Raw genomic sequence first — 10,992 nt, 5'->3', positions numbered from 1 at the left:
TTTTTCTTCTTCAGAATCACTAATATGTGCTATCATGGCCGGGATAGGATCAAGGGTCATAGGAGGATGATCTTGGACTACAGAGTCCTCAGGAGTTATGGGTTTCTCCTTAGCTTCGTCTTTCATAGGAGTTGCTTCTTTATTCTAAGAATATATTATTTCCCACATTTCAGCTAGGAATTGCTTATTGTTCATAGTTAGCTCGGCCATCTAGGTTGAGGGAAAACAAATGAAATAAAGTAGTGACTTAGCCTCAAAGGTTAATCAGATCCAATAGGTTCAGAAATAAAGGCTCTTTTGGTGTCAACAACAAGCGAGTGGCTAGGACTCCTGTCATGGAAATAAAGGCTCTTTTGGAGTCCCTCACGAATTGATATCAGACAATGATTCCCACTTCAAGAAAGAAGTAGCCTCGTTGTGTGAAGAATTCAGAATCAAGCACCATAAGTCGTCTCCGTATCAGCCTCAAATTAACGGTGCTGTCAAAGCAGCTAACAAGAATACCAAGACTATTCTTCGAAAAATGACTCGATCCTACAAAGATTGGTCGAGCAAACTCCCGTTTGCACTTTGGGCATACAGAACATCTGTCCATATATCCACTGGAGCCACTCCGTACTCACTCACATATGGCATGGAAGCTGTCCTACCCATCGAGTTAAAGATCCCATCACTCAGAATCCTGATGGAGAGCAATCTATCAGAATCTGAATGGGCTAGCATTCGTCATCAAGAGTTGTGTCTGATGGATGAGAAAAGGTTGAAAGCAGTATACCATGTACAAGATTATCAATGCAGAATAGAAAGAGCTTTCAACAAGAAGGTTCGAATCCGTGAACTCAGAGAAGGAGATATGGTGCTTAGAGAATCCTGAGCCTCTATCTTCGATCCACAGGAAAAGTTTAGACCAAACTGGTCTGACCCCTATATCGTTGATGAAATCCTGTCCGGAAAAGCCGTTAGACTTCTTGACCAAAATGGGGATAGAATTCCTGAAGCTACCAACCTCGATCAATTAAAAAGATATTACTCTTAAACATCGAAGGCCTTCTTGCGCCAACCAGAGCCTAAATGACTCACCCATCACCCACATTCCTCAACAAAAAGTCGCGAACTATGTAGACCTGATCCCAACCTCTTTGGGGTACGTAGGCAGCCTAACAAATTCAGGTTTGGTCACCCTTTGGCTAAGCCAAATAAAATCCTTCATATTACCCCCTTTGATCATTTTTCCCGCAGAAAAGCCTCGAACTACGTGAACCTGATCCCAATCCCTCTTTGGGGTACGTAGGCAACCTGATCAATTCAGGTTCGGTCACATTTGGCGAAGCCAAACACCCAACTAGTTCCCCCGCAGAAAGCCTCAAACTACGCAGACCTGATCCCAATCCTTCTTTCGAGTACGTAGGCAACCTGATCATTTCAGGCTCGGTCATCATTGGTGAAACCAACAAACATTTTCTAGGATCCCTACAAGTCTTCCCAATGTCCAGAACAAGAAGATCTGAAAATCCGCTAAGTCGAAAACCTGAGAAGGCGGCTTAGGCAAAAATTATGGTCATCATGCCTGTAGAAACAACTGAAATCATGTTTCTAGCAAAAGTTCAGGTACAAACGATCCGTTAGGTACAAAATTCAAAAAGGACAACTTAATTGTTGGCAAGGCATACCTTTCAAAAGACCAGATGAAGAATTCTTTGGTCCAAAACAAGATGAGTTAATACTTCAAACAATCTAAAGGGTCTTTGGACCATGATTAAAAACCAGAGGCAGGAAACACTGCCTATGCGTAAGAGTATTCAAACTCATCTATGTAGGGTTTCGACTTACCTAAAATAAATCAAAAGCATTTGTTTCAGTAAAATTGAGTCTCCCTCGCCTCCCTATATGGGAATTCAGAAAAGAAAAGCTCATTTCCCTCAGTCAAGTCATTAACCCAGCAAAGGTAATCATGCGTTGAAGGAAGACATAGCGAATTCTCCTATCATAGAAGGTCAAGATCCAACTCAGTACTCCATGTACAGGTCTCAGAAAAGCAGCTCAGTACTCCCTGTAGAGATCTCAGAAGATCAAGATCCAGCCAAGTGGTCCATGTACAGAAGAATGTAATTCCACAGTCAGGGACACTCAGAATGTATCTTTCTTTTACTGCAATAAAATTACTACCCTTTGTTTCTTACTTTGTATTTAGGTTTATCTTGTCTATGGGAATAAATACACTAGGGGCATTTTGTATTATTAATCATACAAGTATGATTAATAATACAAAATGCATGATCAAATCGTTAAGAAACCATGCAAGGGGCATTTTGCATTATTAGCGAAGCCTTCGCTAATAATGCAAAATACTCAAAATTAAGTTTGCCTTCGCTAATAATGCAAATGCTCAAAATCCAAGTTGTTTAAAGAACTATATTAGGGGCATTTTTGTATAAATACCCATCTAGAATAGATGTTTATTTATACAAAAATACTCTTTATTTCAAATACAACAACACAAGCAATTGCAGATAAAAGCAAACAAGTAAAAGCTGATCTATATATATATATGTGTGTGTGTGTGTGTGTGTGTGTGTTTGATCAATACAAAATACATCTCATCCCCAACTAGGAGAACCAATAAGAGAAACACAAATCACTGCTCGGGCAGTGGCAGATCTCTCGGACCCTGCTCTGGAGGATCCTGAACAACCGTTGGGGTGGACGAAGTGTCTGCTCTAGGCTAGAAAACTGAAGACTCCCCTGCCTTTCCCTGGCTTGAACTCTCTCAGTCAAGAATATCATCACCTTGTATATATTCAGTGTAGAGTGCCAGAATCCATGAAATATATGGCTGATTCAGTATCAAAACAACATATGGAAGAAGTAAGGAGAGTGAAATTCTCAAAAAGAGGGAAACCCAACCTTCTAACAGAAGACCTTCACCATGTTGTTAGGAATCTTTTTGCAGACATCTCCATCACAGAAGAGCCGCAAAAGATGATAAGTTGTATGCGTCAGAGGCGTACAGTGATATCGAAAGGCGCTTCCTACTCCTCGTCCCCGGAGAACTCTATCCTTGCATCCCTTCTTCCTTGTAAGTAGGAGCGCCGCACCATGACGACTCAGAAAGAACGCGAAGAAAACTCAAAAACCTCAGAGAGAAAACAACTCAAAACGAGAAGAAATGAATGAAATGAAGGTCGCACTGATATATATACCGGTACGACCCTCCCAATTTCACCTTAGATGAATTGGAATTCGTTTGGAGAGAATTTCCGATTCGCCTGGGGCGAAATTGGGGAATATTCCCCCAATTTCGGAGAATATTCCCCCATTTTGTCATCATTTCTCCTCGTTTACTTGCAGTTCGTCCATGAATTTCGCCAATCTTTCAACGATGGGCCAAATCAATTCTCTAGGCAATCCTTAGGTTTTTCAAATGCATTTATTCGGAGTATCCCCGGTGGAATTGGGTCTCCCAAACTCCCGAATAATGAAGGATTTGCACATGTTTCTTCGGAAAGTCTGCGTAAGACATTCTCGAGGCATCTAAAAATCTCCTACATCAAGATTTTGAAATCCTTGGAGGCAATCCAGTGCATCTTGCATCATCTCTGGCAAAGTCCAAATCACTCCAAAGGAGTCTCACATCACGTCAAATCTAATCAAGGACACGAAAACGCCCCATTTTCTTCCCAGCTGGGTATATCAATGTCCACAAAGTATTTTGAAAGGAACCTAAACATCTTCAAAATGTGCTAAATTTGATTTAAATCATCCCCTAAAAACTTATTGTGTTCATATAAGTGGAAGAAGAATTGAGAAGAATACACAATCTGGTGGATCATAGATTGAAGCGTAGAAGTCTACGCATCATCTACGCAGAACCAGAAGGCAATTTCAGCTTCTGGTCATTTGTAGACATCTACGTAGACGTCTACGGCGGCAAAAATTTATCCATTGTGGCTATAACAGCTACTTCTAGATTTGACTTTTTTAACTCAAAAAATGACCATTTTACCCCTGAACAGTTATATTTTTTGTTTAGACTGTATATTTGTAGACACCCCATTTTGCTCTACCTTAATCGATAAAGAAATTAGGGTTTGTTTTCCGTCGGTTTTCCAATGTCTTTCTTTCCCGCATCCGTTTGTTACATTTCTAAATATTTTTGGTCATTTCCGTCGTGTTTCGCATTTTCCCGCTAAATGTTGAGAAGGATTATTCAGAAAAATCTAAACTAGGGAGAATTTGTACCTGCTAGTGTGGGACCTGCTAGTGTGGGACCCGTTTGTGTGGGACCCGCTGATGTGGGACCCGTTTGTGTGGGACCCGCTGATGTGGGACCCGCTTGTGTAGGGCCCGCTGATGTGGGACGCGCTTGTGCGGAACCCACTGATGTGGGACTCACCATTAGCATGACTTAACTTTCTCTACCATTTCCACTAACTTCATTTTTCCCTTTAAAATAACACCATTATCTCCATTACCATTATATATTCCATTATCCCCACCACCATTCCCACCATTACCATTATATATTCCATTATCCCCATCACCATTCCCACCATTACCATTATATATTCCATTATTCCCACCACCATTCCCACCATTACCATTATATATTCCATTATTCCCACCACCATTCCCACCATTACCATTATATATTCCATTATTCCCACCACCATTCCCACAATTATCATTGTTTATTTCCATTATTCTCCACCACACCCACCATTCACATTATATATTCCATTATTCCCCACCACAATTCCCACCATTACCATTATATATTCCATTATTCTCCACCACACCCACCATTCTCATTGTTTATTTCCATTATTCTCCACCACACCCACTATTCTCATTGTTTATTTCCACCTCTCCACTAAGTTTTTCACTATATAAAGAGAGGTGATGAGAGGAGGAAAAGAAAAAAAAAGAACAAATTGTTTTTGGATAGTTTTCTCTTTCTCTCCCTCAATATCTCTCACTCTCTCACTCTCACACTATCATTATCTACTTTCTCTCCTTATTTGTTTCTCCCCATCTCTCTCCCTTGTTCCATATAAAAAAAATATAAAAGAAAATAAAACAAAGAAAAAGAGAAAGAAAGCGGAAGCGGATCAAGCGGCGGTGCGATTTTCGAATTTTTCGGCTCTCGGATTCGGCGAGGATTTCGATCACAGGTAGGTACTTAATTTTTAGATTTTTCTAGAATTATTTGGTATATTTGCATGATTTTTAGTATTTAATTGGATTTAGTTGAAAATTAAATATGTATGCTCAAAATCATGATCTCCATGAGTGTTTCGAAAATAAAATATATACTAAATGAATTCCAAAATTAATGAAATTTCGTGGGAAACTAATATGATACCAGTACATTCTACCATGAAATTTTGAGAATTTTGAGAATTTGTTTGGTATATTATTTTATGCTTTCTTTGAAATTTACCAGCTTTTGGAGGAATTGTTACTGACATCAGATCACAACTTAAATTCTTAAAATTTTTACAGTAGTCTTCAATCTCACATTTCTAGTTACTGTAAAAGTTTCAAGTGATTTGGATCTGTTTTCATATGGGATGTAGGGTTAATTCATAATCTGGTCTGAAAATTAAAAAATCTGAAACTGATAGTAAATGGTTTCCAAAATTCATGAAAATTTCTCAGTATGTTATTTTTACTTATATCTTATTAATGTAGAAATTTCATTGAATTTAGATTCATATTTCTAGTGGTTTCTGTGTTATTTGTGCAATCTGGTCAATCAATTGTTAAATCGAAATTAAATATGAGCTTAATGTAAAAATCTGTAAAACTCTTTCCGTAAGCTACATTTCATCATATCTTGCTGCTGTAGAAATTTCAACTCATTTCGAATTCGTTTGCTACAATTTCACTTGTAAAATCACTCATATGTTTAAAATTGATAAAATTCATTGAAAATCCGAAATTAATTGAAAATCATCTGAATATTTCTAAAGAACCTTAAATCTCTGTCACACATTAACTCCTTAATCCATTGAAACAGAAATCTTAGGATCATTAGAATTCCCTGGAAAAATGGTCAGTGCATCCATAATCGTATCCCAATTGCAACCTATCTTTGACAATTTGAATACTTAAGCTATAGCATGTTGTTGGCTCCGAGGTTACTGTCCACGGAAATCCTGAGATATGCCAGGCAATAAGATGTTATAACCTAAGTATTAAATTGCGCAAGGAAAGAACGCACGATTCCCTTCCTTGGATGCTATTCTGGGCCGAAATTGGTGAACCCTAGAACCATTGGTAATCCTCAAGTGTCCATAAATCGAAAATCCATGAAATCTGAAATTAATTAACTTCAAGAATTTGAATTGATTTGTCTCGAGTCTTCCGGAACCATTGGATTATGGTTTCCAATCTAAGAACCATTAGAGCCCAATTTAGGAACACTAGTGTTGTGTCGTGTCCTAAGTTTTAGGGAGTCCTAGAGTTAGGAGTCCAGCCTCATCACGGACGTTTGTTATGTATAACAACCGTGCCATAGGTCTAGTCACACTAGTCACCCAATCTTTCCTTAAGACGAGCCTAGTAACCTAGGATGTAGGCAAACCTGCATTAGTCTAAGGAACAATTTGCATTTAGATAAGAATCATATAGCATCTCAGATGAAATCCTAAGATAATAAAATCCTCAACTTGAATTAAATAACTTCTCTCAAAACTGTTGAAACAGTCAATTCTGTCTAGGTCGGTGTCCTAGTTGAGTTAGGCATAAGTAGCTTGGCTTAGGTGCACCGAACTACGTCGACTCTGATCCCAGTGAGGCTTGGGTACGTAGGCAGCTTGGATGTCTGATGGCATACCACCCGCGAGTCGGCACCACAAACAAATTGTGGTGTTTTGTATATTAATTTTCTTGTAAATGCTTAATCAAATCACTTAGGACTTTCCATGAAATTAGAATTTTAGGAGAACTTTCATTTAGATTGAATCCAGACAAATTAATAAATCAAGATACACATTTAGGATTCACATTGAAATTAGATCATAGGATGCATGTCACTTAGTTCGCACATTAACATAGAGTTGAATGAGCCATTTAAAATAAATTTAAAAGAGTTAGCTTTTGGAATCGAAGACCGATTATCGGGCAAGAATGGTGCATGTGGTGGATAACTCCCCATACCTTCCATTCTCGTAACCAGGTAGCGAGTCTAGATTTCTGGTTAATTACGGGTCCTAGATCCCACATCTAGGTGGCGACTCTGTCAGTCTCTTTCGTGTGGAATTCGGATTGCCTTAGTGATCCCAAGTTCACAGGAAAGATTAATTCAAATCAATAATAAAATGCACACGCCAATCGCGTGGACACGAGAGACCAAGAGAGAGAGCGCGGCGGCTCGCGCCCCACACCCCTCTCGCGGGATCAGGGTACCACAGTCTGGCGACTCTGCTGGGGACCACCTAACTTCATTAAATTTTCAAAAGATAATTCATTTGAATTTAATTTAACTGGCTCATAAAAACTCTATACTTGTTAGATTAGTTTGTCTTGTTTTATTTTCTCTCATCACATTTTACTCGAACTTAATTTAACAAAACCTGAAGGCACATAGATTGCGCGAACTTATTGCACACACTTACATCACTTGCATCTAAACCCTTGCATCTCACATTCACACACGTCCTATTTTAGGAACCCGGAGTGTTATCTAGCATGGTTGACTGGGATTTCATCACCTGGTGCCTCTGTGCTAGAGAAGCATTCCACCCTTAGCCTAGTACCTTTATGGTGCGTAAACGGATCTATTGTTCACGTACTGATACGCCGGACACTGGTACAGTATATCGAACATGGATTCGCGCTAAGGGAACTCTTGGCCTTACCCCTAGATTAACCCACACATGCATGTAGTATACGAACACATGTGCATCACATGTGTGAGCCTAGTTTAGGATATCCTACCCATTTGTGTCTAGATTAGACCGTAGTCCATCTTCCAATGGCTACGATCGGTCCTAGGTACACAAACAAAGTCATGAGTTGAGATCCTATCTCCACTCCGCTTGATTAGGATTAGGGTTGATGCCTTCAGGTCACACTGTTAAAATGTGCAAGATTAAAAACTTTCCCTTTGGGGTTAGGATATAAATCCCATCATTTCCAAAGATCTCATAGGATTAGTCATTCATGATCTATCCGTTGAAAGCAATCTTATGCTATCTCATCTAATCTCTTGATCGTGCGTCTTTCATTCTTCTGTCATACAATTCGATCGTATCTTCATGCCATCCCCTAACTGGCAGATGCAGAATCTCACAATCTTTCGATTATGCGTTCTCATGATCTGATCATGCCTGGTCCAGATAATCCAATCTTGCTTGTACCCCTGGTCTGTTCCTCCTCTAGGGGCTACCTTTTTCAAGATTATTTTGCTAAGTCCTTCAGAGTTCACTCTCAGAATCCTTGAGCTAGGGGCATTTCCCTATGCGAATCAGTCATCATTGTCCAAAATTGAAAGTATCAGCCATGATGATGTTCAGAACGAACCAGCCTTCGCCGAGCCTTCAACGCCAAACAGTTGCAGCAGTTAAAGTTTTAGTCACTTACTATTTTATGTTGAGTCAGTCATCATGGTCAGTACAATTGTTGAGTCCGGTTCTACAGTTCAAGGTTAATGCCTAGTCCAGGCAAGTTATCTTTTGCTTTTCTTTTAGAGTTGTGAATCCTGAACATGTTCAGGATAGGTTGTGAGATGTAGTATTTTTTTTCTTTAAATAAAATTTCAAGTTTCAATAGTTCACTTGTGTCTGTTTCTTAAGTATGCTTCTGATCTTAAAGTAAGACTCCCTCCTCAAATGAGGACAAAATTGACGAAACTCCACTTGAGTCACAGCAATTACTTGAACAAGAGGAGGAGCGCCAATCTCAGCCTTTCAAAGATGAAATTGAAGTGGTAAACACTGGCCCTAAAACCTTGATCCAGTAAATGCCGATTGAAAATACATTACCCTCTGAAGAGTGTGAAGAATTGGTAAACCCATTTTGAGGATAAAAAGATGGTCCGGTAAGCGTTACCATTAATGCCAAGAGAAATACCCAGATAGAAGGTTCAAGAAAGAATGAAGTGAATATCATATGCTATGCAAGGGGCATGGAGTGGAAACAACTTTCATATTTCCAATTGATGACCTTGGTTCTCAAATTCATAACATGAAGCCATCAAATTCGAGATAAGAAGTTCAAGAGCAAGCATTGAAAAGTGATCATCAGATATCAAGAGTTACAAATCCATAGATGGAGGATGTCGAAGAACAAGTTTTGCTCTATGAAAGTCGAAGGCGCGTATTAGAATCTTGAAAGAAGAAGATATATTATCTCTTACCTGGAAATGCCGTCAAACTCCATAAAAAAAAAAGAAGAAAAAAATAATAATAATAATCAGCACCAGAAGGACTCTAGTAACCTAGATCGATTCCCAATCTGAACATCGGAAGGCCTCCTTTGGCCGAATAAATCCCAAAATCAGAACCCAATGTCAAAACAAATACCTGTTTGCAAACCCTTCGAGCCTGAATAAAATTTTCTTGAAAACCCGTCAAACTAGGGGCATCTGCCCCGAACTACGCGAGACCTGATCCCTACACTGGGGTACGTAGGCAGCTCGGTTAAACTGAGTTCGGTCGATTCAAAAAAGAAAAGCAATTCAATCAATCCAAAAAAAAAAAAAAAAAAAAGAAATTCAATCCTTTCAGAAAAAGAGGGACAAGTTCCTAAAGAAGAGAAGTCAATTATTCCAGAAAGAAGAGAAAAAAAAAAATCAATAAACCTTCGAACAATTTATCTTCAAACTAGGGGCATTCGCCCTGAACTACACACGACTTGATTCCTACCTTGGGATATGTAGGCAACCTGTTCACAGGTTCGGTCGAAATCTTTGTTGAACCTTAAGCCATTCTTTGAAAAGCCCTATCCTACCTATAAAGTCCTTCCGGTGTTCAGAACTAATGATCTAGGTCCCGAAACAAAAAAAAAATGATGATGAATAAAAAAAAATGGAGTTTGAAGATCTGCTAGACTGAAAACCTGAAAGGGCGGTTTAGGCAAAATTTAAGATCATTCCCCTGTTAAGTTGAAAACCCGAAAGGGCGGCTTAGGCAAAAGCTAAGGGGATAGCCTGCTGAATCGAAAACCTAGAAAGACGGTTCAGGCAAAAGTTAAGGCTACCACGGTCCGCCAAGTTAAAAACCCTGAAGAGGTGACTTGGTCATGGTAAGAGAATCATTGTAAGAAGGCTACAGCCGGTATCAGGACTGAAGATCAACTGAAGTTCAAGCAAATTCAAGTGACATTCTCAAAACTGGGGGCATTGGAGCTAAGCAATCCTAGGAGTTGTAATTAAATCATTGAGGCATTACTGTTTTAAGGAAAAAGTCCAGTGTTTACCAATTGAAAAAAATATTCCTTGAAAGGATAGACTTACCAAATAAAACGTTAACTAAGTCAGAAGCATTACTGTGTCTGTCAGTGTAGTTAATCAATCGTTGTTATTCTATGTTCACTCCTTTAGAGCTCCTCAATCCTTTGAGTAGTGCCTTTTATCTAAGTTTTCTATTTAAAAAGAGTCAATCGTCATCCATATGTCCAAATGATGCAACTGTCTCGGTGAAGGAGGCCCGGCCTCGTCAGCTCCCTGCGATTGTAACTGAAAAAGTTCGAGAATCTAGTCAAACAGCTATATTTCAAAGATGATCAACCCAGAAGAATTCAGAAGTAGAAACATCAGAAAGCCCAGCTTCCGTAAAAAGATCATACCCCAGGAAGGCATCTTAAGCTTGGAAGAGCCTCAGATGCAATGATGGTCGAGCCAATTTCTCAGAAAGATGAACCGTTAAAATTCAGAATTTCCTTCCAGTTAGTTAAATACTATCCTGGTCAAGAAATGTTTATCTAAACACCTATCAAGAGGCAAGTCCCACTTTTCCATGATTATATCCAAGAGAGCCGTTGTTCTAG

General features: G+C 39.2%; 1 protein-coding gene across 1 annotated transcript; it reads left to right on the top strand.

Annotated features, from left to right (window-relative positions):
* Window positions 1–523: 523 nt before the first annotated feature.
* On the top strand, window positions 524–874 carry LOC143886940 (uncharacterized). Its single transcript, XM_077391109.1, has one exon. It carries the CDS (start codon window positions 524–526, stop codon window positions 872–874), a length of 351 nt encoding a protein of 116 aa, XP_077247224.1.
* Window positions 875–10,992: the final 10,118 nt, after the last annotated feature.

Source organism: Tasmannia lanceolata, unplaced genomic scaffold, assembly GCF_043159265.1.
Source record: "Tasmannia lanceolata isolate RefF3 unplaced genomic scaffold, GAP_Taslan_0.1 ptg000011l, whole genome shotgun sequence".
NCBI lineage: Eukaryota > Viridiplantae > Streptophyta > Magnoliopsida > Canellales > Winteraceae > Tasmannia > Tasmannia lanceolata.
This window is presented reverse-complemented; position numbering and strand designations above follow the sequence as displayed.